Genomic DNA, 27,069 nt, shown 5'->3' with positions numbered 1-27,069 from the left:
CAGCTTTATTCCGTTAACGAACGAGACTCCGGCATGCCCCCGCGGTACGCGTCAAGCTTACTAGAGGGATACGCAAGGCTCTGGCACTATCATGGTCTATCATGGCATTACATGTCTGGGGCTGCATGCGCACTACACTGACAGGACCACCTTTTGTCGCTTATAGGTGCAGATAACCAGCAGAACACCGTTAGTGATGGGGATCTGTGATTCCAATTATTCCCCGCGAACGATGATTTCCTAGTAAGTGCAGGTCAACCGCAGTTCCTGAATTAGGCCTAACCGGCATTCCTGAAAAAATGCAAAAAATTACGTGTCCAAACCACAGATGCTGTAACTTGCTTAACAGCTCGGCAGCCGTTCTCAGGCCCAGTATGGATTCGACAAGATTCTAGAAAGTTGATAAAGGGTACAGTTTCACCGGGTAAAACACGTATAAATGTAGCATAGTTTACACATTAAAAACCTATGTCTATATATCAGGAGGCAGGCTCAGACAGTCTCAGGCCCAGTATGGATTAGACGTGATTGGACAAAGGTGAGAAAGGGTACCGTATCACTGGATAACAGTTATGTATAGAATAGTTTACACATTAAAAACGTAGGTCTATATAACAGGAGGCAGGCTCAGACGGTCTCATGCCCAGTATGGATTAGACGTGATTGGACAAAGGTGAGAAAGGGTACCGTATCACAGGATAACAGGTATGTATAGCATAGTTTACACATTAAAAACCTATGTCTATAAATCAGGAGGCAGGCTCAGATGGTCTCAGGCCCAGTATGGATTTGACCAGCTTGTACAAAGTTGAGAAAGGGTACATTATCACTGGATAGCAGGTATATATAGCATAGTTTAAATATTTAAAGTCTCCATGTTCTCAGTATGGATTAGACAACAATCTAAAAAGTAGAAAAAAGGAAATGTATTTGAAGCGTACACCAGTATACACTTTTGGTGGTATTTTTAAATCTTCATATATATTTCTGTCTCAGTAAGACAGTCCAGACTCTCCGCAATAGGAAATGAGATGCATACAATAACTGACATAAATTCTAATGATTGCAGAAACCTAGGAATTCCTATTCACGGGATAAACTTCCGTCACAGTTCTCAGAGGAGATGCAGACCCTCAATTAATTAGTGTGTGGAGACAGTGAAAACCTTTCTTTGTGAAGAAAGTGCTGCTGTATCGCAGTACCGTTGATCCTATCGCCATTACTCATATCCATATAATTTTGATCACAGGGAGAGATGTAAACATGGTGCTCACTGCCTATAATGCTCTGTCACGTAACTTTGGAGTGCAAAAGACAGAAGCCACAGGCCGTAGGCGATTCATTTGGATTGGCATGAGAGGGCACATTTAAAAATGTGCGCTGGAATGTCCACGTCTGTGGGTAGGAAAACTGTGAAAGCTGATGAGAAACCACCACTGCATCTCATTGTGAGTCGATGTCCATAAGAAATGGAAGCCATTGATCATCTGAAGATAGATCCCGGCCAGCAGGACAGGGCAACGCTATGTCTTAACCATCATCTTCTATCAGTTCACCAAATTTGTAGTGGCAGTCCCAGTGAAGGATTTGACAGCCAAGACTACACAGCGGAGGAGCAGGGAGAGGTAAACATTGCAAATGCTGGGGCCCTGCCCAAGCAAGGGGGCCCACTCGTGGGCGTTGGTACTGGCCCTGGGCCCCTCATTGTTAAGGTGGTGTGTCTGACGGCGTGTGTGCACCCCCACCATCAGAGACACTTGATTGCACTATGAGGGACCCTGTGCCAGTGCCCGCGCCCAAGAGTTGGCCTACCCACCTGTCCAGGGCAACGGCACTCACATGGTTGCATGCACTAGGTGGTGACCCCGGCCATGGGGGGAGGAGGCATCCCAGTTAGGGAGGTTTACAAAATGGCATATGTTGATGTGGGACATTCACCTGCTGCTAAAGGCGAAATTGGTCAAGTCCCAGGAAGAAGCGGACCAAAGAAAGCCATTTTTCTGTCACCCTATGTGTCATCAGGGTAAGGTGTGACAAAATCCTTGGAAACCCATGCAAGGTTCATTTTAATGAAGGTTAGATCATCCACATTTTGGGTCGACAGACGGGTCCTTTTTTCTGTCAGGATTGATCCAGCAGCACTGAAGACTCGTTCCGATAGCACACTTGCAGCTGGGCAAGCGAGCTCCTGTAAGGCATATTGTGCCAATTCAGGCCAGGTGTCCAGTTTAGCTGCCCAATAGTCAAATGGGAATGACCTGTGAGGGAGAACATCGATATGGGAGGAAAAGTAGTTTGTAACATAGTTGACAAGTGCTGTCTCCTGTCACTTTCAATTGATGCAGTATTACCAGTCGTGTGAGCGGGACTTGAAAAATCAGTCCACAACATGGTCATGAAACCCCTGTCTCCAACGCCACTTCTGATGTGTGCACCACCAACACCTCTTCCATGTTGCCCCCGGCCCCTACAGCTCGTGTGAGAACCATCACCGCTGCTGTGTGCTGGGAATGCCTCAACCAACCGGTTTACCAGAGTTGCTTGTTTGTTAGCCAATATTAGGTCAAGGTTCTCCTGTGGCATGATATTTTGGAATTTGCCTTTATAGCATGGATCCAGGATGCTGGCCAACAAGTAGTCATCATTGTTCATCATTTTGGCAATGCGGGGGTCCCTTTTTAGGATCTGCAAGGCATAATCTGACATGTGGGCCAATGTTCCCGGTGTCAATGATGCACTGCGAGTGCTGGGTGGAGGAGCACTTTCAGGCAAATCCACATCCCTCCAGTCACGCACAAACCCAGTACCAGACCTTGCCATGCCAACATTTTCTCTTGCTCCACGAGAAGCATCCTCCTCCCCTAAATAATCATCCCCATTATCATCCTCCTACTCCTCTTCTTCCTGACACCTCATCAACGACAGTACCCTGAACAGACAATGGCTGACTGTCATCAAGGCTTCCCTCCTCCTCTTCCTCATCATCCTCGGCTGCAGACGCCTGCTCCTTGATGTGCGTCAAAGTTTGCATGAGCAGACGCATAAGTGGGATGCTCATGCTTATGATGTCGTCTGCGCTTACCAGCCGGGTGCATTCCTCAAAACATTGAAGGACATTACAGAGGTCTCTCAGCTTCGACCACTGCACACTTGTCAACTCCATGTCTGCCCTCAAAGTGCCTGCCCATGTATCCTCCCACAAATGCATTATGGCCTGCCTCTGTTCGCACAGCCGCTCAACCATGTGCAGGGTGGAGTTCCACCTTGTTGCAACATCGATAATTAGGCAGTACTTGGGAAGGTGGAGCAATCGCTGCAGCTTCTGCATACGACTGGAGTGTACCAGTGAACAGCGGATGTGCAAGCACAGTCTTCGAACCTTATGGAGCAGGCCTGTTAACTCCGGATAATTAGTTAGGAAGCACTGCACCACCAGGTTCAAGGTGTGAGCCAAGCAAGTTTTGTGTCTGAGTTTTGAAAGGGCTATGGCTGCCACAAAATTCCGGCCGTTATCACTAACTACCTTGCCTGCCTCAAGATGTAGACTGCCCAGCCATGACTCAGTTTGTCGCTGAAAGTAGTCGGCCAATACCTCCGCCATGTGTCTGTCGCCAAAACACATCATCTGCAACACAGCCTGCTGACGCTTTCCACTAGCTGATCGATAGTGGGACACATCGTGTGCACCACTGTCAGCTGCGGATGCAGTGCTCGTGCGACTGCGCTCTGTGGACGAGCTTTCGCTTCTGGAGGAGAAGGAGGGTCGAACGCCTACAGCCAACTGTTTCCTCTACCATGGGCTAGGCAGCACTGTGCCATCACAGCTGTCCCCTGTGGACCCTGCATCCACCACATTAACCCAGTGCGCAGTGATGGACATGTAACGGCCCTGGCCATGCCTACTGGACCATGCATCAGTTGTGAGGTGCACCTTTCCTCTCACTGATTGCTTGAGTGCATGGACAATGCGGTCTTTCACATGAAGGTGGAGGGCTGGGATGGGTTTGCGAGAAAAGAAGTGGCGACTGGGTAGGTCATAGCGTGGTACTGCGTAGGTAATGAGTTTGCGGAAACCTGCGCTTTCAACCAACCGATAGGACATCATCTCTAACGAGATTAGTTTGGCAATGTGGGCATTCAAACCCAGTGTAAGCGGATGAGAGGATGAGTACTTTCTTGTCCTACTCATAGTCTCTGGTAGGGTGAGCTGGACTTGAGAGCTGCATATGGTGGAACTAGCGGTGGACATGGCGGACTGAGAGAGGGTTGATGATGGTGATGGAGTTGGTGTTCTTTCTGATGGCCTAGAATCAGTCTTTCGTTGCAATAACAGTGTTATTCCCTGACTGATTTGCCCTTGAGACGACAACTGAACATTTGCTGCTGGTGGTGTGCTAACCGGTGGACATACAGTGGGGGAAACAATGTAGCGTTGCTGACTACCTTCTTTGGGAGCAGTAGCACATGTGGTACGTGAGTTTTGGTAGTCCGTCCACGCTTGCAAGTGCATGGTGGTTAAATGTCTTAGCATGCAACTGGTATTTAAATTTCTCAGATTTTTACCTCGGCTAAAGGTCTTTGCACACTTCTTACACATAACCTTTTCCTGATTTTTAGGATTTTGTTCAAAAAAGTGCCACACTGCACTCTTCCTACTATGGAAGACATTTTGAGGCCTTGCACGCTGTGCTATTTTGACTGTCTGACCAAGCTGTCCTGCAACTCTTTTGTTTTTTGTAACCCGTTTTTGGACTGCTCTGGGCCTTCCAGATAACAGCTGTTGCGATGTCGTTGCGCGCTGCAGATGCTCCTCCTCCTCTTCTGAGCTATTGGCAGCGCCACCCTCTACCCCCAAAGGATGCCAATCTGGGTCAACAACTGGGTCATCCATCACCTCCTCTTCAATGTCATGTGCACCTTCCTCTGTGTCACCGTGCATGGTGGTATAGTATGCGGGAAGGGGCACCTGAGTTTCATCTGGGTCAGATTCTGGCTCAGTACACTGTGAGGACAATGTAGTGCTCCGAGTGAATGTACCAGCAGAATCATCTATCAGTGGCTGTGCATCAGTACACTCCATGTCAGATTAATCTTTGCTTGGGTAATTCACGATTTGACTTAATAACAGCTCCATGGAGTAATCTGTAGTGTGGCCTGCCGGATCCTTCAATTTTGGTTGGGGTGAAGGACATAAGGAAAGGTGTGGTTCATGAACATGAACCTCCAATGATGACTCAGTGCTTTTATTTTTTTAAACTTTAGAAGAGGAGGCGATAGAGCTGGAGGCTGAGTCAGCAATGTAAGCCAAAACTTTTTCTTGAAGCTCCGACTTTAAAAGCGGTTTACCTACTCCCAGAAAAGGGAGCCTTCGAGGCCTTGTGGAGCCAGACGATGACGCAGGCTCAACACCTCCTGCATTAGGTGCTATTTTGCTTATGCCACTACCAGCAGATCCACCACCAACACCAGCACCATCATTACCAGCTGCCAACCCCCGCCCACTTCCACGGACTCTTCTACCACACTTCCTCATTTTTGGGGAAAATGTACCCAAAAAAACCACCAACTATATGGTACTGTAAAACAAGGTACAAGGTGTACATAGTAGTGGGAAGAATTTGAATCTCTCTAGACTTCAGGACACAGTTGGATTCTGTCAGGCCCTGTTTAATTTACACCGCAATGTGACAGGCAGATTATGGATGGTGTAATAAAGGTGGATAGAACTGTGGAGAATTGGAATCTCTCTAGACTTCAGGACACAGTTGGATTCTGTCAGGCCCTTTTTCTTTTACACCGCAATGTGACAGGAAGATTATGGATGGTGTAAGAAACGTGGATAGAGGACTGTGGAGAATTGGAATCTCTCTAGACTTCAGGACATAGGTGGATTCTGTCAGGCCCTTTTTATTTTACACCACAATGTGACAGGCAGATTATGGATGGTGTAAGAAAGGTGGATAGCGATATCACTAAAGTGTCACCGATTTTGTGACGCAACAGCTATATCGCTAGCGATCTCACTACATGTGACACTTACCTCTGACTGGCCTCCCCGCTGGATATCGCTGATCGCACGAGATCGTCCTGGTCCATTTCTCATTGTCTGCTTCCTGCTGGTGCTGACGAGCGACACATGGACGTGGGCGGAAGACGTCATCAGAGCTGCGTGTGACAGGTAAGTAATGACCGCCGACCGCTGCTGCATCGCTGGTGAGATCTGCCTGTTTGGCAGCTCACTAGCGACCATTTAGTGATGCACCAGCGATCCTGACCGGGTCGTATCGTTGTCGGGATCGCTGGTGCATCACTAAATGTAACAGGACCTTTAGTCTGGGAATTTGGATAAAGAGAGATCAGGGTGCACTATCAATTGTCAATATCATGGGTAAATCGTAGAGTGCAACACCTAAGGGGGTTTTACACTAAGCAATATCGCTAGCAATATCGCTAAAACGTCACTGGTTTTGTGACGTTATAGCGATATTGCTAGCGATATCGCTATGTGTGATACTTACCAACGACCGGCTTCCCCGCTGCTCATCGCTGATCGCGCGAGAATGTCCGGCTCCATTTCTCGTCGGGCGCTTCCTGCTGAGACTTCCTGCTGTGACGTCCAGCGACGCGTGGAGGCGGGCGGGAGGACGCAGGATCGCTGTGTGTGAATGGTAAGTATCGTGCGCTGCGTCGCTGCTGCATCGCTGTGAGATCTTTCTGTATGAAAGCTCACTAGCGATCATTTAGCGATGCACCAGCGATCCTGACCGGGTCGGATCGCTGGTTGGATCGCTGGTGCATCGCTAAATGTAAAAGGGCCTCTAGTCTGGATGACAGACTGTAAATAAGGGAGAGAAGAGACCAAACAAATGATGGTGTGCACACCTAACACAAAATAATCATAGAATCAGGTAAATTTTATTAAAGCTTTTCAACACACACAAGAAATTGGGTTAAAAACTTAAAATCACTTAAAATATATGACAACATGAGACAAATCACACCCCAGCACAGAAGATAACCATGTGGGACAACAAGTAAATAAATAAATATAGGATAGTGGAAACGCTGTCATTTACCGATCTTTGACCGAAGTTTCTGGACTTTGAAGAAAAATGCTCTGAAAACGAATCAGAATGTGCTATGTTTGTGCCAAATATGAGATTGATGAATTTTTCTGAACAAGTTTGCTCATCTCATCTCAACGTAAACACAGACAATTGAGCAGCCTGCACTGGACCCAGGTAAGTGCTGGGATGTGAGTATTCCTTTGATATTTTGTTTTACTTACCAAGTCACCAGGAAAATTTTAATAATGCGTAAACAACCCCTTTAAGGCTGAAACTAGATCTTGTCCTTTAAGTATTCTTATATTTCTCTTTTAGATTAGACTGTAAAAATATTGCATGTATCTTAATGACATCTTCTGAATAGTTGTTTATAAAATATTTAATCTGGATGTCTATTTTCTAGAATGATGCTAATAGCATATTATAGACAACTTATACCACACTGAAATACCGAGTATATAAAATATGTGCCATCTACTATGAGAACTCCAAAGTCATGTTCGAGGAATTAAAAACAACATTTACACTCAATGAACAGACATTTATGTCATTGTAAAGCCTTGATCTAGGGCCACGGCATCAGTGATTCATCTGCCTGTTTCTATGAATGGCACCTAGATAAGATGTTTTATCACAAAAGCAAAGTTTCCATGTGTGTAAAAGTTCATTGATGTGCGTCAACACAGATAAGTGACTTTAAGTCAGAGCCAATGCAATTTGGAAAGATAAATTAAACTGTTGATTACCTTCTGAAAAGTTTCCCTTGCGTACACTTGTGTAAACACTTTGCTATCACTATCACAACTTTGTACATATAGAAACTTTTGTTGAAGGAAATGTAACATCATCGGTGACTTTCATTAATAGATCAAAATATTAAGTATTACAGGTAACCTACAATTGTCTGCCTTGACTTCACAAAGTGTATCATTAATTTTGCAATAGCTTACTTTTTAATACCATGGACTTATAAGATCAGCTACGGCTCTGTTCACATCATGTTTGGAGCCTACACTGATGGTATATTATATTCAGTATTCCTCTAACAGAAGTATAATATAGCATACCCACAGTATACATTTTTGATGCATGCAATTGCATGGAATATGATTGTCTGCAATATTCAAATATCCATTGTGCAGTACAAAGAAATATTTGCTCTGTAAAATTATATACAAACACATGGTCCCATGCACACAGTGAACAAGTCTGTAGGACAGTGTTCACACCACCAAAAGACTGAAACACAGAAAAACACAGTAAAACAAACGTATAAAAATACTCTGCTGTAAAAAAGTTACAGTAAACAGCAAGTGCTAGTAAAAAGATAACAAAACAGGGTATTTATTAAAATTATAGCAGACATTGACATTCTAGTAAAAAAATTCATTAAGTTATTTAATTTAATTAATAGGCAAGTGTTCCCCTAACAAATTTAAGAAATAAAGCAATAAGCACACAGTGCTTTTGAGTACTCTGACCTAGGGTGGATAAGTCAGCTTGGATATAAAAGAAGATCTATCATTTCCTAGGAAAGTTCGTAAGCTAAAAGGAGACCAAAATTGTTTTTCTCAAATATACATATAATTTGGAAAATCAGAAAACGCATTAAAAGCTCTGTCCCTATAAGAGAAGGGGACTGGAGTCATCTGATGTTGGAATTTCCATTGCATTGCTTTAGCGACAGCTTTACGAGACTTCCTGATTCTGAGCTGGGGGATTGTGCAACATGTGAACCCCGTGGAGACCTTTGAGGAGCTCTCAGTTGATTAAGAAGGATTTTGGAGTATTACGGAGCATCATGGTCTTAAAATTTCACCTACTATTTCTTTTTGCATTTTTCTCAAAAGCATTAGGTGTTCTATAAGGTTCTTTGAATACCTCAACAAAACACTAGTGATGTGTTGGAGTGTTTTTTGGGTTGTTTGTTTTTCATGATTCCATAATTTTTACACTCAGAATTGAACTATTCCATAATTTTTCCCCTATGCTTGGCTTAAAAAAGTAACCATTACTCACTACCACATTTTTTGTTCTTGATTTCTGCTAGTGTTTCTTAAAGCCAGAAAGTTGCCTTTTGAAATGACTTTAGTTTTTTGCCATGTCTGTGATCTGCTTTTTATCTACAAAATTAAACAACTGAATGAACATCCTCCAAGGTCGGTGATTCCATAATTTTTGCCAGGGGTTGTATGTTCATTGTATTCCACTATCTTTCAGGGAAAATTCACCAATGTTAGTTATCTCATGATATATACCATATAGATGCACATGCCTGACATGCAAACAAAAATGTCATTGAAATCAAAATTGTAGCTAACAGTAATAAAATGTATTCATTTGCTTAATTTATACTTAAAGAGAACTTGTCAGCACAATTTTGTAATATAAAGTAAAGGCGTGGCTGTAATGGTGCTGTAATACTGATTAAATTACACCCTTGATAAGGAAATCCACTTAGTGGTTCTTCTTTAATCACCATTTGAAGTATTCTGATAAATAGATTTTGGTGCACAGGGGTAGAATCTTCTCCTCCCTTTCTGTGGTTCCCTGGCCCCTCCACCTGCCATTGGTCTGTGATGACAGGCCTCCTCTGTTTGAAATCTCAGCAGTGACCCATCATTCACTGACCAGAGGCAGCAGAGGGTCCGGGGAATCACAGACGGGGGGGAGGATCCAATATAAAATCCAGCCACTTGTCACGCACAGTGTAGGAAGGACTAAGGCAGATCTAACGTCACCCTGTGTGCCCTAAACATCCCTATATAGGTTCTGTACCTATCGCCAAGCAGGAAACTAATCCCTGCCTGACCCTGGTTATAAGCCCTGCTTAGGGAATGACAGGGTTTGCACTAGTCGATCCCCACTACCACTAAAGATAGCTGGGATAGACGAACAAAGGGAACACTTATCTTGAGTAGACGCAGAGATGTAACACAGACACCCTCCAGCAACACCAAAGAGAAAGATAGCCGACTGCTATAGCGCCAAGCCTCAACAGGGGGAAATGGAAATATCACCAGCAACTCCTAGCAGTAGGCTGGGAGTCAATAAACACCCCAGTCCAGGTGTGTCAATTAGAGTAGGAGAAAGGTTGCCACTGGGTCAAAGAGTCAGAAGGGTTAAGAAGGTGCCTGCAAGGCCAGACGCAGAGACCTTCTGCAGCTAGATGCAGTGCAACTGTCTGCAGCCTGTGACACACCCGTGACACCTCTGGGCACTGAAATCTTCAAATGGTGATTAAAGTAGTGGATTTTTCACCAAATATATCAATGTAATCAGTATTATAACACCATTAAAGCCATGTATTTATTTACTTTACAAAATTGTGCTGACAGTTTTCCTTTAAAACGTAATGTTTTATAAGATCAGTAGTGTCAGTCTGCAGAATATTCAAATAGGCATTCAGTATATTTATATATGTTAAGATCAAACTCACCACTAGTTATAGAGTTCCCATTGTCACACGGTGGACAGGTAGGTAAAGTGCTTGATGGCTGGTTATCTGGATTATTTGCATTAGTATCTTGAATTTCTGGCTGTCTAGTGTCCTCCATGGTACTTGTGTTCAGATTCATCTCAACACCTTATAAATAAAAGGAGAATGGTAAATGGATGGAATTCTGTGCACTGCAGCATGTGATTCACTGTATGATTTAACAGTCCCTGTTTTACTAATATTAAACATGTGATGACAGAAGTTAGAATTCTGAAGTGGTCATTTTTGACAACATTCTGCACAATAAAGACTGTAATTTTAATCATGGCAGCATGGTGGCTCAGTGGTTACTACTGTTGCTTTGCAGTGTTTGAGTCCAGGATTCAAATCCCACCAAGGGCAACATCTGCAAGGAGTTTGCATGTTCTACCCATGTTTGTGTGGGTTTCTTCCAGGTACTCAGGTATCTTCCCACACTCCAAAGACATTCTAATAGGTAATTCAGATTGTGAGCCCCAATAGTGAGAGTGATAATAGTGTGTATAAAGAAATGTGGTATTAGTGGAGATGGATAAGCAAGTAAATATAAATAAATCTCAAAGCAGATAAAAAGTCAATTCAAGGAAAGTTGTCACTTATTTTTGTACAAATTAAAAGTAGATGCTGAAACAAGTATCATTTATATTTATCATTTTTGCATATATCAACTTTTTTTCTGCCCTTATGTTCCCTCTATCCAAAGTCCTTTTCATGATTCCTTTTAAACAAACAATAAAAGAATATCTAAATTAAACACTATTTGTTAGAAATCCTGCAACAAGCAAAGAGGTTTATAAAATGTATATCACTTTCATTCTTTGGCTGGTGGCAGTCTAAGCCAAAAACTTTTCTGTAACATCTCTTGCAATATTATTCTATGAAGAGAAGAGAGCGTAAGGAGATGGACGAACAAAAGAGAAGTGAGAAAAACAAGCAGAAATTGCTGTGGCTTATAGTGCAAAAGAAAAAACTACTGAAACAAGTGACAGAATAAAAGTGAATCCTCAATTACACACATGACAGTTTATTATGCATTATTCTCAAAAGATACATAAAAGTGCTGCTACACTTTGATTTGGTCAAAATGGTTCTTAATGTTTTTTCATTGAATCAGACCATACTTATATGGTATACTTTTTAGAATGGCGTATTTAAAAAATATCTTTTCTCCTTTTGCAGAATGACCTTTAATCCTGACATATTGTTTTTCTAGAAAATATGTGGTACTTACGTGATATGAGTACAGAATAATATCATATTCTAAGAATAATTTGTAATTCATAATGCTAAATATAGTTATAATAGTTGCTCATGACAGCATTTTACATTATTAGCTTTAGAAAAGATGTGATTTAAATATGTAAGCAAGTGTTGATTTATTAAAAATGTGTCACCTAGATTTTTGTTATAAATCAATACCAGATATAGAAACACATTATTTTTATTGCCCTGCTCTGTTAACAGCATTCATTGAAACATAGGATTTACAGCCAGCACATGAGCATGGGAATCTGTAGTCCGGAGACAACTCATTACCTTATTTGGGAGAGTGTTTTAGAACTACTATGTGACCTCTGCTGATGACATTGTACAAAGAAAAGGAGGAGGTAACCTGTGACCTCCAAACAGACCTATTGCCTGTCATTGTAAACATGTCTAGGATTAAAATGAAATACTACTAAAAAGTGATCTCTACAAAACAAGTATCAGCCCACCGCATTTTTCTAAAACTCAGCATTGAAAATGCAGTATGGGCACCACGCACAGAAATACATGCACCTAGGTGCCTTGGCATTCTATAAATGAGGTTATTAAAGTTGTCTGAGGAATGTTCTGCCACTCTAAATGCACTTGGACATGCAAGTTAACAAGATCCATTGCTGGCAGCGCCCTTTGCAATTGCAAACCAATGACGTCCCAGATTTGCTCAATGGGAGAAAAGTCCGTTTGTGATGTCAGCCAAGGTAGCATGTTTAAGCCATGCAGGCTGCTCATAGTAGTGCAAGCAAGCATGCAGCCTCACCTTGTTGTCTTGAACAACATAACTTGGGACACTTTGCGGGAATGGTTGTAACACTGGTCCCATGATCAAATTAATGAAATCCCAAGCTGTTAATGTATCTGGAATGCAGATTAGAGGGGTCTTTATACCCCACACCAGAATCCCAATAGTAGAACCAGTGTAACATTCCCTAGTGTAGGCCTCTTCATGACATTGGCCAATTTGTGGGGCAAATTCAACTTTCAAACAATCCGCCCAACTCTTCTTGACATCTATTCTGGGAAAAATGTTTGAGGTGATTGAATGTTTTTTAGATAAAGATGAGTTGAAACCTAGACAAACGAGTAACTGTGAATATAGTGTTTTTGGATGTTGCAAAGGTGTTTGACACTGTCCAACACAGATGCCTAATGGTTAACTTAAGTTTTATAGGCCTATAAAGTAAGGTTTGGAATTAGATTAGAAACTGGCTCAAATGCTATACAGATGTGGTGAATGAATCCTGATCTGACTAGTCTTCTGTTATATGTGGGATACCCCAAGTTTTAGAAGATGATTAATAGTGTTGTTTCTATTTTTGAAGTTATGTAATATAGTGCAGTCTATGTAACAAATTCATAAGTTACACACTGACTTGGATGAACAGGGTATCCATGTGTGTCAGTGTGGAGAAAAGTAAAGTTATGTACCTGGGCAATAATAGGCAGGTATCATATCTTAAAGGTGGAGTAAATCAAGGAAAGTCACTTGTAGAGAAGGATCTGGGTGTACTTGTAGATCATAAACAAAATAACAGCATGCAAAATCTGTCAGCATCTTCCAAAGCCAACAGGTAAGACCAGCAGGATATTGCCGTGTATTAATATACAGTAGTGATGGACTCATGAGACAAGAATATAATACTTCCACTTTTCAAAGTATTAGTGTAACCTCCTCTAAAATATACAGTTCAGAGCTGAGCACCAGTTCATAGAAAGGATACGCTGCAATTAGAAAAAGGCACAAATAAGAGCCATAAAACTGATGGCCATGATGGATATTAGTTATAAGGAAAAATTAAAAGAATGAAATGCATTTAGTCTTGAGAAGATATGACTAAGGGTGGGGGTGGGCATGAATAATTGTTACAAGTACATAAATGGCCTATGCGAAAAGTATGGTCAAAAGCTGTTTACAGTAAAGCCCCCTGAAAAAAAGAGGGAGCACTCACTCCACCTGGAGAAAGAAAGGTTCAAGATCTCTAGAGGAGACAAGCCTTTTGATCTTTGAAATAGCCAACCTCGAGAACTGGTCACAGTGGGAAATGTCGATGGTTTAAAAAATGCTTAGATGGATTTTTAGACAAAAGTAACAGAAATGCTTAAATAAATATGTAAAATTATTTTCTAAATGTTTAGTACAGTGGATTGACAATTGGTATCAAGGAGGGAAAGATTACCTTTTTTTAAGTAGACTAGATTATGCATTGTGGCAGTGTACATGTCCCTTCCCTTTGTCCTCTCCCATTCCTTGGTAGAACTTGATGGACACTTGTCTTTTTTCAACTATATTAATCATGTAACTATGTTAGCTACGTAATTATGATACAGATTTGTTATAACTTATCTTTAAAGAGTAACCACCATTTCAATTTTTATTTCATAAATCAATAGTACACATGAAAATAAGCAACTTTGCAGTATATCTTATCACAGAAATCTCATTTTTTCTCCTCCAGCACTGATCATTCATTTTCAGAAGTCGTAATTTATGGGTAAACTCTGTGTTCAGTGAAGACAGATTGCTACAATACTGAAGTAGGAGATAGCAGATACTGCTGTTAAGATTCTTTGTAGATGGGAGGAAGAGGTAGGAGCTTTGCCTCCAGCGCCCCCCACTCCCTCCTACTTCAAACTCCCCATTTTCATAAAACCTTATCAGTAGCAGTTGTCATCTCCTACAAATAAAGTTATATGTAACAGAAGCTATATCATATGTGGATGGAAATGACCAGTCATGTGCTTTGAGTTAAAGATTAGTGTAAGACACCCACAACATTGATTTATGATCTTAACCTTAACAATACTGATGCACAGATCAACATTTTTTAAGGCAAAGTTGTGTCATAAATTATCCCTGAATAATACATGCATAATATTACAATTCCAGGTTGCAGTTACAGAGGCAATCAATTAATTGCCTTTCTAGGTGAGGTATTATGGGCAGCAATTGCAGGGTGTAGCAACCATGGTAAGTGCACTATCTATATATATAAAGCTGAGTCTATGCATGTGTGTGTGTGTGTATGTAGTGTATGTATCAAGCCATGCCCATTCCACATAGCCCCTACCACTGGCGGATAGAGAACGGGATTGCAGAGAGAAAAGCGGGATGCGAGTGGAGAGCAAAGCTCCGAGGGAGAGAGCTGGACACGGATAGAGAGTGGGGCTGCAGAGGGATAGAACAGGATGGTGCATTGAGAGCGGGGCTGCGGAAGGAGAGAGCGTGATGATGGGTGGAGAGCGGGGCTGTTAAGGGAGAGAGCGGGATGGCCAGTGGAGACAGGGGCTGCAGAGGGAGAGATTGGGACGGTGGATGGAGAGCGGGACTGCTGAGAGAGAATGCGGGACTGCGGATGGAGAGCTGGGATTCAAAGGGAGAGAGAGGGACGGCGAGTGGAGAGCGGGGCTGCGGAGGGAGAGAGCAGGATGGTAGTTACTATGCCTGGGCAACGCCGGGCTCTTCAGTTAATGACACATATTTTTACAGGTTTACAGGTCCAGTTTATGGTCTATGTGCACTTCTGATGTGTGCAAATATTGAAAGGTACAAATTGAATTCAAAGAAACATGTTCTTTATCCCAAGAAAATGTGACTACGCACAGTGAAGAAGAACATGTGATGTACCTTTTCTCTGGTCTGAAGTTTACCATTGAACTCTTACTATGCAGTTCACTTGAGGGTACACCTTAGTTTCTTGTTTTTCAAGTCGCAAATATTGACTGAGGCTTGTGTTCATGCAAAAAAATGGATGAATTCAAATGAATACATGAAAATGAAGTTAAGGGGATTGTCCAGAACTAAACTAATGTTGATGTCTCATATTATTAATTTGATAGGTAATTAAAATGAGATTGGAGAAAAAAGGATTTAGTTCAGCTCACCCCTCATTGATGCTGCAGCAAGGTCCGAGCAAGGACACGTCTCCACTTGGACGTCTTGGAATACTTCATAGAAAAAGAAAAGTCCAGCTCAAGGAGTAAAATCCAGAATTTTCTTTATTTATTTCATTCAAATACAAGCATGGCTGCTATAGTCATCATTGCGGTTTTTACCCTGACATGGGATAGCCGCACAGAGAGTTCCCAGGAGGATCTCTACGCATTTCAAGTGGTATACACTCTTAGACTCAGAAGTCTGCCTGTCCTCTGCCTTCGACACCGTAGACCATTCCCTCCTGCTACAGACTCTCTCATCTCTTGGCATCACAGACTGGGCCCTATCCTGGATCTCATCATACCTAACAGACCGAACATTTAGTGTCTCCCTCTCACACACTACCTCCTCACCTAGCCCCCAGTCTGTTGGTGTTCCTCAAGGCTCTGTCCTAGGACCCCTACTATTCTCCATCTACACCTTTGGCTTGGGACAGCTCATAGAATCCTACGGTTTGCAGTATCACCTGTATGCCGATGACACGCAGATCTACCTATCTGGACCCAACCGCGCCTCCTTACTGACTGAAATCCCACAATGTCTGTCTGCTATCTCAGCCTTCTTCTCTGGTCGTTTTCTCAAACTGAACATGGACAAAACAGAATTCATCATCTTTCCCCCATCTCACTCTACCCCTCCACCAGACCTATCCATCAATGTCAATGGCTGCTTTCTTTCCCCAGTCCCGCACGCTCGGTGCCTTGGGGTGATCCTCGACTCTGCGCTCTCTTTCGAAACCACATATCCAAGCTCTCGCCTCCTCCTGCCTCCTCAAACTCAAAAATATTTCCCGGATCCGCTCATTCCTCAACCACGAAACCACAAAAACACTAGTGCATGCTCTTATCTCCCGCCTCGACTACTGCAACCTCCTACTCTCTTGCCTCCCCTCTAGCACTCTGGCTCCGCTCCAGTCCATCCTACACTCTGCTGCCCAACTAATCCACTTGTTTCCCCACTATTCCCCAGCCTCCCCCCTATGCCAGGCCCTTCACTGGCTTCCAATTGCCCAGAAGCTCCAATTCAAAACCCTAACCATGACATACAAAGCCAACCACAACCTGTCCCCTCCATACATCTGTGACATGGTCTCTAGGTACCTGCCCGCACGCAACCTTCGATCATCTCAAGATCTCCTTCTCTACTCCCCCCTTATCTCTTCTTCCCACAACCGCATACAAGACTTCTCCCGTGCTTCCCTCATACTCTGGAACTCTCTGCCGCAACACATCCGACTCTCACCATCAACGGAAACCTTCAAGAAGAACCTCAAGACCCACCTGTTCTGACAAGCCTACAGCCTGCAATGATCCTCGGTCTACTGAACCACCGCACGACCTGTTCTACCCTCTCCTACTGTATCCTCACCCATCCCTGTAGACTGTGAGCCCTCGCAGGCAGGGTCCCCTCTTCTTATGTACTTGTGTGTCCCTTGACTTACACATGTTTATTATACTTGTCTATATTTCCCCTTTTCACAAGTAAAGCGCCATGGAATAAATGGCGCTATATAAATGCATAATAATAATAAATAAAGAAAATTCTGGATTTTACTCCTTGAGCTGGACTTTCGTTTTTCTATGAATTAAAATGAGATCACTTGGGGTCTGTCTGACACCTCCCACACACACTGATCATCCGTAAACTGTGCCAGCAGCCTCAATATGATAGACCATCAATATGAAATTGGTGGGGTCCAATACCAATGCCCCTCCATCAGTCTGGTATAATCTGTAATCAATTAAATTGGAGATAATGTTTAGTATTCGGCAGCAGTCACCTCAGCAATAAAGAGTGAGCAAGCAAGGAGAGGTGAGTTCTGGCACTAAAACCAGATTGCTGGTATATGATTGCCAGATGCAACAGCGTTATAGGAATCGGTGAAGAAAGGAAAACTCGAGTGCTTGCCAAACAAAGGTAACAGCAATGTCCATAAATAGAAAGAGGCAGCACTCACCATTCCTGGTGCAATTCTTTATTCAGTAGCGTGCCTACATGGCAATGGGATATGTGTGTAGACAAATACGGATCATGGCCATTTCGCACTGCATGCGCTTCTACGGGTCCGAAGGTCTCCCATCGCCATGTATGCAAGCTACTGAATAAAAGATTGCACCAGGAATGGTGAGTGCACCTCTTTCTATTCATGGACATCAACAATAAATAGAGCCGCTGTGTTCCATCCTGTACAATTCTTGTGCCTTGATACTGCCTGCAAAGATTACACTTGTTCATTGGGGGCGCCAAGCATCGGAACTCCACTTGAATTGTATACAAAGTGTGTACTGGGCAGTGGTCACAAGATATGGAACTGCAATGTTTCACCCCAGACACTGTTATAGCTGGTTTGTACAAAGCCTTATAGAAAATGATAGTCTCAAAATTCATCAAACTCCAGGAGAAAGGAAAGACCTCTAAAAAAATTAACTTTTATTAGATTGGTTAAAAGATCAAAAAATCGAGAAAATGAAGGTGCAAAAAAATGTGCAAAAATTAGCAAACCAGTGGAGGTAAAAAAAACCAGTATATTAACTTAACATGGACTAGTATCTCCCTAGAGAAGCCCTGCAAACTCACCTTACCTGACAGCGGAGGTTGGCACCTTAGTTGTAGACGTGAGGGCACAGCCTGCTCAGAGTTAGTAGTCCTAGAAAACCCTATTGCACCATCCACATACTAAACAGTAAGGTCATACAAAAAAACACACACATACAAAACATACAAAAAAGTACTCAGAGTAACAGACTTAAAGTCTGATAGAAAATGGAAAAAATTATCTCGTAGTAAATACTCAATATTCAAGGAGATATTCAGCCCAGGTTAAAGATCAGTGACACCCTCAAAATGGACACAGTGGGGGTAAGAAAAAGTGTATGATCTATGTGATACAGTGACCCCTGTGACAGCTAGGGGGCGCTGTATGGGACATGCATGCTGGCGTTTCTTCATTGTAATAGGGAAAATGGTGAGCGGCAGGATTATAAATGGCCGATATGTATCACAGGGGTGGGTGCCCTGTGATGGAAGCTGGAATACAGTATGTGTTAATCAGCAGTTATACTGCTGATGGCTTCTTCTGTTTTACACTGGGCGGCTTCAAGGTGACTTGGTGAGATGTGTGGGACCAGTCACCTACAAACCCACCCAGGGGCGTGTGTCTGAACACCCTAAATAAAGCCTGTGTGTGTATGGCTGGGTGTGTTAAAGGGACCTGCAATGAGGTCATAACCATGTGATCCATACCTCACCTGTGGGTGTGGTTATGTACCATATAATGTGCCTGAGATCTGGTCACATGGGGGAGTGCATGGACCTGATTGGTTCATGTGGAAGGTCCTGGAAGGCCTATGTGTTGGAAGGTGTGCTACCTCCCTGAAGAGCACATGGAGACTTTGGACCTGGTGAGGCTGGTGTGTTGGGAGACCCTGAGCATAAGGGTCAGATCCCTGAACAGCACCTGGACAGGCCACGTGTGTGAGCAGAGTCTGTGATGGCCTGCTTTTGGGGTAGCCACTGCTCATCTGTGGGTCTGGAACCGTGAGGTGGCCTAGTGAATAAGGCACTGTCCGGAACAGTGATCCCAGTGCGGCCGCTTCCCTCAGAGAAAAGGACTAACCAAGAGTCAGTGTCTGGAGCAGGAGCCACTAAGAGGTAACCCTGGACAGGGGAAAATAACTGTGTTTAGGCTATAGAGCCCGGTTTTCTGGATGTGGCACAGCCTGTATGGCCACAGGACTGAGAGAGCGAAGTTCTACTATAGACACTAAGAATTAATCTGTCGGATACAAGACTGTTTGCCTTGTGTTGCCTTATATGGTTTATGCTGTATAATAAACCACATAGACTGTTTAAACAGAAAGTGTTCCTGTGTGTCGTGAATCTGCTGCTGAGTGAGTGTTCCCCAACGCACTCAGTGAGCGCTACTTTACTTCACATAGAATGTTACCAATGGTTGCAAGAACAAAGTTCACAGTAGATTACTGCACACTGCCCAAGCTGTATAATAGCTGGGTGCTTTTGGAAATGTAGACCACCAAAGGATGATGGTGCTGTCACAAGGTGGCACGGGGTGGTAGTCCTGACAGATTTCACTTAAAACAACAGTCCACAAGCACCCCGACCCCTTGCACAAAAAAGCCAGAACAGATGCAACCCCAGGTGATTTACCTCTTCTCCATAATCGCTGCAGCAAGGACAATCAGGATCCAGGAACACAGTTATAAAACAACAGAAAACTATTTATTTCGGAATAAATGTGGTAGGAAAAATGTAGAAAAAGTAGATGCAGTAAATCTGATAAAACTTCCTGCTCTTTCCCTATTACTCTTCACCACCATATCAATGGCAGCAATGGCGGAAGCAACAGGGACAGTCCACAGTGACAATCCCCAGTCCAATTTATGGTCACTTATAGTCCTCGGTGGGGTATCATGCAGTCCTATACCAACTTCACTGCTCGTAAGTCCAAGGCAGCAGTCTCTGTCCCTTCCAGGGGTCTGGCTAGTTCCCAGTTGTTGCTGAGCATGCCCGGGCACTGACTGGAAGCAGGAGCTTCCTGCCACCTTTTCTGGCCGCTCATCCAGCCCACACCTTAACTCTTTGTTGTCACTAAGCTAATGCAAAACACAGAGACAATTTAAAGGGAACTTCACGCAACGATACAATGCAAACAGCACATCACAGTAAAACATCAAGACACAGGTACACCATCCGGGTACCACATAAAGTGCACAGGATCAGCACCTAGTAAAGAGGGGAAGCAATGAGGTTCTCTGCCACCTCCTAGCATCCCTTCCTCCTAAAACATGGCCATCCCTGGCCATGACGATCCCAGCAAAATCAGTAGCAGCACATATACACACATATATAAAAACATCAGTGCAACAAATTTTAAGTAACGTCAACGGAAGAGTCACATTCTCAACTCGGGCCCACGTGACCCAGGTCCCATTGCTCCTATCACCATTAAAACCAGTGTTCCGGCCCAATGGCCATCTTTTTACACAGTTTTTAACCCAGCTCCATCATCGGGTCATCCTGGTAGCACTCTCCCCCTCCCTCCTTTGAGTGGGCCATGGGCTTTTTTGAAAGTAGTGGGCTGCATAAACCATGGGGCTAGTCTAGGGGTAGAAATGGGTTAAGGTCCAGTGGCAACACATTCCAGTTCTGCAACCACACACAGAGCCCACCGCAATTAACCCTCTTAGGGTTACAGCCCAGTGGACCAGCAGGTGAGGTAATTCAAGTGCAACTGAAAATGTGGAGGAGGGGAGAGTTAACTTTGGTTCATTGTGACTGCGTCAGCCACCACTGACGCCTCAGTCCTTTGGCGCCATACAGGGCTCACTGCCCTCTCAGGAAGGCAGAACAGTTCCTGGTACTTTCCACAGATGCAACCGGCACTGCACAAAATTTTAAAGGGGCCGTTCAGTCTATGCACAGATGCTGGTTGGTGTAATGGGCTGCATGCGGACCCTACACAACTATATACTGTATGTGTGGGATGAGGATCTGCTGGAAGAGGACACAAACAAAGAGCACAGAATGACAAATGTGCAAAAATACCTTGCAGTAAGACATATGACAGTAGTCAGCAAGTGCTGATAAAAGGTAATAACAAATAAGAGGAGTCCCCACCGTTCCTTCTGCTCTGCATCCCCTCCAGCGGCGGTCCCACAGCTCCTAGAGCTTTCGGCTCTGCTGGCACATTTGCAGCCGCCTCACAGCGTTGAGGCGCTGCTCTCTCCTGCACATCTGCAGGAACTGTGGCAGCGGCTGGCCTCCCAATCAGAGGCCATCCATATGGCCATCGCATATGGCCCTCGGGGCCTCTGTTCTTTTACAAAGGCAATATGGTCTCCGTCCTACAGAGGACCATGGAAAATCAGGGACCCAGCATTCACGTACCCTTTCACTCCAGTCTCGAACTCCTGAAAAAACCCATATCCTTGGGCCCGGTCGAGGTGCCGGACCACACCGCTGGTCATCTGCCAGCCACAGCTTCCTCGTCGGGTCACTGCAATTCCTTGACAATGCGGTGCTCTCGCCATTTCTTTTCTTGAATCACTCGTCGTTTCCACTGGGCTTCTTCTGCTGTGGGCATCTTGGGCTCCTCCACATACATGCTGTCGGCACCGGACAAGGTGGGTGCAGTCCGAGAGGGCACAGAGGCTGCCAACACGAGGGCGACAGTAGAGCAGGGAGATGGGGTAGGACCGGTGATGATGGTGGGGCCAAGAGACGTGAAGTAGCAGCAGGCAGGATGGTAGGTTGCTCGGATGATAACCCTCTATTCACCGCCGCTGCTGCATCTGATGACAGCCCTCCTGCACGGCTGTAGAAACCAGTCACAGCTTCCGCAACAACCCTCTCATTGCTGCTTCAAATGTCTTCCGCGCTCCTTCCGGTTCCTGCTCTTTTAGTTCTGCAGGCTAATTGCTCTCCATCTTGGTAAGTAATGGAGTCACCCCATGGGACACGCCATCTTGCTCTCCTTGGTTACACCCATTCATGGGTGAAGTCACACTTGTCTTTTTCACCCATTTCCTTGGGTTCTGCTGCACGGGGGGGAACTTCTTCTTTGCCCGCACCCATTTGAGGCTGGACTTTTTCACGAAAGGCGGCAATATCTCTCATCTTCCCGCGAATGGCCACCAGTTTTTTACCAGCGGTGGGCGCCATCTTTAAATATTCGGCAACCGCCATCTGTGCCTCTTTCACAGCAGTCATTGTTTTAATATCACTGTCAGCCACCATCTTCAATTACTTCATGGCAGGCAACATCTTAACATCACACATCTCAGGAATCCTCTCCATCAGTCTTTGGGTTGCAGGGCTGCTGGGGGTCGATCCTGATAACTACACCAAATGTAACAAGGTGGCACAGGGTGGTAGTTCCGACCGAGTTCACTTACATCAACAGTCCCCAAGCACAACGGCCCCTTGCACATAAAACAGACAGGACAGATACAACCCCAGGTGAGTAGCTTCTTTTTCACACAGTCACTGCAGCAAGGACAATCAGGATCCAAGAACACAGTTATAATCCAACAGGAAAACTATTTATTTGGGAATAAATGAGGTAGGAAAAAGGTAGAAAAAGTAGTTGCAGTAAATCTGATAAAACTTCCTGCTATTTCCCTATTACTGTTCACCACCATATCAACAGCAGCAATGACGGCAGCAACAGGGACAGTCCACAGTGATGATCCCCAGTCCAATTTCTGGTCACTTATAGTCCTCGATAGGGCACCATGCAGTCCTGTGCCCACTTCACTGCCCGTGAGTCCGGGGCAGCAGTCTCTGTCTCATCCAGGGGTTTGGCTAGTTCCCAGTCGTTGCTGAGTGCCTTGCCCTGGGCAAGCATGCCCGAGCACTGACTGGAAGCAGGAGCTTCCTGCCAACTATTTTTGGTCGCTGATCCAGCCCACACCTTAACTCTTTGTCATCCCTAAGCTAATGCAATACACATAGACAATTTAAAGGGAACTTCACACAATGATGCAATACCAACATAGCACATCACAGTAAAACATTAAGACACAGGTACACCATCCGGGTACTGCATAAAATGCACAGGATCAGCACTTAGGAGAGAGGGGAAGCAATGAGGTTCTCCGCCACCTCCTTACAGTGCTATAACCTTTCCTGGTTGGAAACAGAAATCAGGAGAAATGTATTCAATAATACTCATGTCACAGAAAAACCACATAAAATGCATTGATATCCCAGCTTTCTGTAAGTACAGCCTATGTCACTATAAAGTCACCAAAATGAATTGATATCCCAGCTTTCTGCAAATACAGCTTATCAAAAACAATGTTTTATAGATTATTGCACAATGCCCATATAACCTTATATATCTCCAAGAACCATCAATTCAGCAGGTACATAAACATTAATCAGTAGCCATAAAGAAAGTATCCCACATAATTGTGGTACTTATCATTTAGTAGGTTCCCTCTCATTTTCCCCTCTACTAAATGTAAGGGTTCATCAGGGGATCAGGGTGAGGGCTCCATTGTTCCCCCAGGCCAAAGATAATGTTGTGTGCGGCTGCTGTAGGATACTTTCTTTATGGCTACTGATTAATGGTTATGTACCCGCTGAATAAATTGTTCTTGGAGATTATATAAAGTTATATGGGCATTGCGCAATAACCTATAAAACATTGTTTTTGATAAGATGTATTTGCAAGAAGCTGGAATATCAATTTATTTTGTTATCATACACCGTCTCTTCCCCCCACTGTGTTCATTTTGAGAGGGTCACTGATCATGAATCTGGGCTGTATATCTCGTTGAATATTGATTATTTATTATGAGATAATTGTTTCCATTTTCCTTCAGTCTGTTACTCTGTTTTTTTTTTGTATGTTTTGTATGTGTGTGTTTTTTGTTTAAATATAGTGTTTAGTATGTGGAGTGTGCAATAGGGTTTTCTAGGGCTACTGACGCTGAACGGGGGCACCATCACGTCTACAGCTAGGGTGCCAACCTCCGCTAGCAGGTAGGGTGAGTTTACAGGGCTTCTCTAGGGTGAGACTAGTCGTTGTTAAGTTATTATACTGCGTCTTTTTACTTCCACTGGTTTGCAAATTTTTGCACTTTTTTTGCACCTTCATTTTCTCGATTTTTTGATTTTTTTAAACACACTAATAAAAGTTAATTTTTAAAGGTCTTTTCTTTTTTCCTGTTGTTTGATATGTCTGGTTTGTGTCTTGGAAGATTATAGTTGATTGATTGGAGAACCTTATACCTTATGCAAACCTGAATGGGAAATAAAGTGCAATCCCTGAAAGCGGGCACTCAGCAATGTACAGAGCTGGAGTGTTTTTTCCTTCATTGTGTATATCTGATTACTGACACTGATCAGTGAGAATGCAAAGTGTTGAACTCCCAGTAAACTCATATTGATGACCTATCTTGTAGATAGATCATCAATTGCTTAGTGCTGGCCAAACCTTCTCAGAAATGAATGAACAAGAAGAGAAAATAACCATGTAACACAGAAATTACACGTCTGAGGCTTGGATGACTGATATATCATCTGTCAGAACACATTACAAAGCAAGTAAAGAAAAAAAATTAAGACGTTTCCTATGTCTATTATTTAACATTTAGTTTTGAGAATAGTAAATTAATTGTTCTTCTGCTGACTATGTTATAGTCAGCACAGTGTTTTACTTTGTTTAAACAGCAAACATAAATTATTACTTCCACCTTGAAATAGACAGAGGTCATGAATGCCATAGACTGACAAAAGGCTGATAGCTCAGACTTCCTAAAGAATACCATAAATATCATAAATAATAAATCATCACCTAAACCTACACAGAAAACAAGACCATTGAAATTCAAATAAACATACTGTGCATGTGAATATCAAGCTTTCCATTTTCAACAAGTGCAGTTAAGTGTGTGAAGGACATGATAAAATGTTATGATGATTTTCCAGGTTTCCAGGAACATTTTCTCCAAGAAGTAATTATCAAATTATTAGTCAAGTATGAAGTTAGCTAGTCACAGACTCTATACTGTAGGGGTAAATGCAGGATACACTGAGTCAGGCTGTGTCCTCATAGGAGGCTGTCATGAAGCTAATTAAGAGTTTTCCTGAAGGTGATATTTTTCAGAAAGATGCCACCTGCTTCCAAATCTGAGAACTGACTTATATTTATTTTTACAGCTCTTGGCTGAGAGCGCTGTGTCACACAACTTAGCATTAAGGAGTAAATATAGCTTTATCATTTTTTCAATTAGATTTTTTGACCTTTTATTTACAAGCAGATCGGTGTGGTCTAGGTTCTTGCATTTAAAGGCACTCAAATATAAAAAAAATGATCAAGGTTTAGTTGCATTTTAATATTAAAGGGAACCTGTAAACTAGGAAAATACTGTGCAATTTACACACAAGTACTCTATAAAGCAGGAATAACTGAATAGATTAATCTATAACTTTATGAAAAAAGATTCAGTATGACATATAAGAGTCTAGTAGGCAGCCCTAATTAAAGGGGTCATCCAGGTATTTGCTTATTTTTCCCTATTAGACTAAGAAATTACAGAACGGCAGTTTCTAACTATCTGCCTGGTTTGCCAGGCACCAATCTCTGTTGGCTCAGAGTGCTCACAGACTGCTCCTGCCGGTGATTCTGCTCTTTCATTTGACCCCACATCAACAGAGCCTCTCTCCCTCTTTTGACTTGCTCTGTTGATGGGGTGTCACTGCCAACATCATGCTGATTGACAGGCGGTTCCTTGCAGGTAGGCAGCGGGGAGTGGACTGTCAGTTAGCATGGTCGACAGTCCCGCTCCTTCAATAGAGCAAAGCAGAAGGGAAGAATCTGCATTGACAATGGGATGTCACCAGAAGCCACAGAATGACTGTCACGAGCGATATCTGACTGCTCTGAATTGGCAGGGATAGATACTGGGCAGAACAGGCAGGTATTGAGCAACTATCTCCCTGTAATAACCAAATTCCTGGATAACCCCTTTAATGATCAACAGCCTTCTTCATATCTGTTCACATACAGAGCTAACCGACAATCACTGATTCCACTTATTGGTCTACTGAGCCCAAAATGTGCAGGAATTTCAATTAATAAAATAAAAGTTGTACTGAATATTTTCCCACAGACCTACACATGTGTTCAAAATTGTTGGTACCCCTCGTTTAATGGCAGAAAAACCCACAATGGTCACAGAAATAACTTGAATCTGTTAAAAGTAATAATTAATAAAAAAATCTATGACAATGAACAAATGAAAGTCAGACACTGCTTTTCAACCATGCTTCCACAGAATTTTTAAAAATATAAAACTCATGAAATAGGTCTAGACAGAAATGATGGTACCCCGGAAAATAATGTGACAAAAGGGACATGTTAAATCAAGGTGCATCCACTAATTAGCATCACAGGTGTCTACAATCAGCAAAACAGCAAAAAGATTTACCCGTCCAGGCCTCCAGACAAATGCACTATCAGGGTGCAGTGGAGCCATATAATTTTTGCTCTTTTGCTGTTTTCTATTATTGGAGGATTTTTAAGTCCTCTTTCTGTGCTATTTCAGTGTTAGGTACCCGTAAACGTGAAGACCTTTGGCGCAGGTTACGGGCTCACGTATTTTGCCCAAAATATCAGCTAATACCCCACATTTTTTAATGTGTTTTTTGCACTTTTTATTCAGGGTGCAGTTGGGGCCATTTGGTCTTTTAAACTGCGGTGTCTGTTCACATGGCATGCATTTTGATAGCACTGGGCAGCCCGCCTGAGCTAATAGAAGGGTGTCACTACTAGGCTGGCCTGGATGCTGTGCATAGCC

The 27,069-nt window shown here is 43.3% G+C and overlaps 1 protein-coding gene across 5 annotated transcripts in view; it reads right to left on the bottom strand.

The window, feature by feature from the left end:
- MYO16 (myosin XVI) overlaps positions 1 to 27,069 on the bottom strand; it is a 783,767-nt gene that overhangs the window by 52,126 nt on the left and 704,572 nt on the right. For all 5 annotated transcript variants that reach the window (XR_012222718.1, XM_073556817.1, XM_073556818.1 and 2 more), the window contains exon 33: positions 10,507 to 10,653. Coding sequence is in view for 4 of the 5 variants with exons in the window: in XM_073556817.1 (XP_073412918.1) it covers positions 10,507 to 10,653 (147 nt within the window). In the remaining variant the exon portion in view is untranslated. The remainder of the gene's footprint in view (positions 1 to 10,506; positions 10,654 to 27,069) is intronic.

This window comes from Dendrobates tinctorius, unplaced genomic scaffold (assembly GCF_039654945.1).
Source record: "Dendrobates tinctorius isolate UK_male_01 unplaced genomic scaffold, ASM3965494v1 ptg000240l, whole genome shotgun sequence".
In the NCBI taxonomy this organism is placed as follows: domain Eukaryota; kingdom Metazoa; phylum Chordata; class Amphibia; order Anura; family Dendrobatidae; genus Dendrobates; species Dendrobates tinctorius.
The sequence above is the reverse complement of the archived record's forward strand: the minus strand, read 5'-3'. Positions and strand labels throughout refer to the sequence as shown.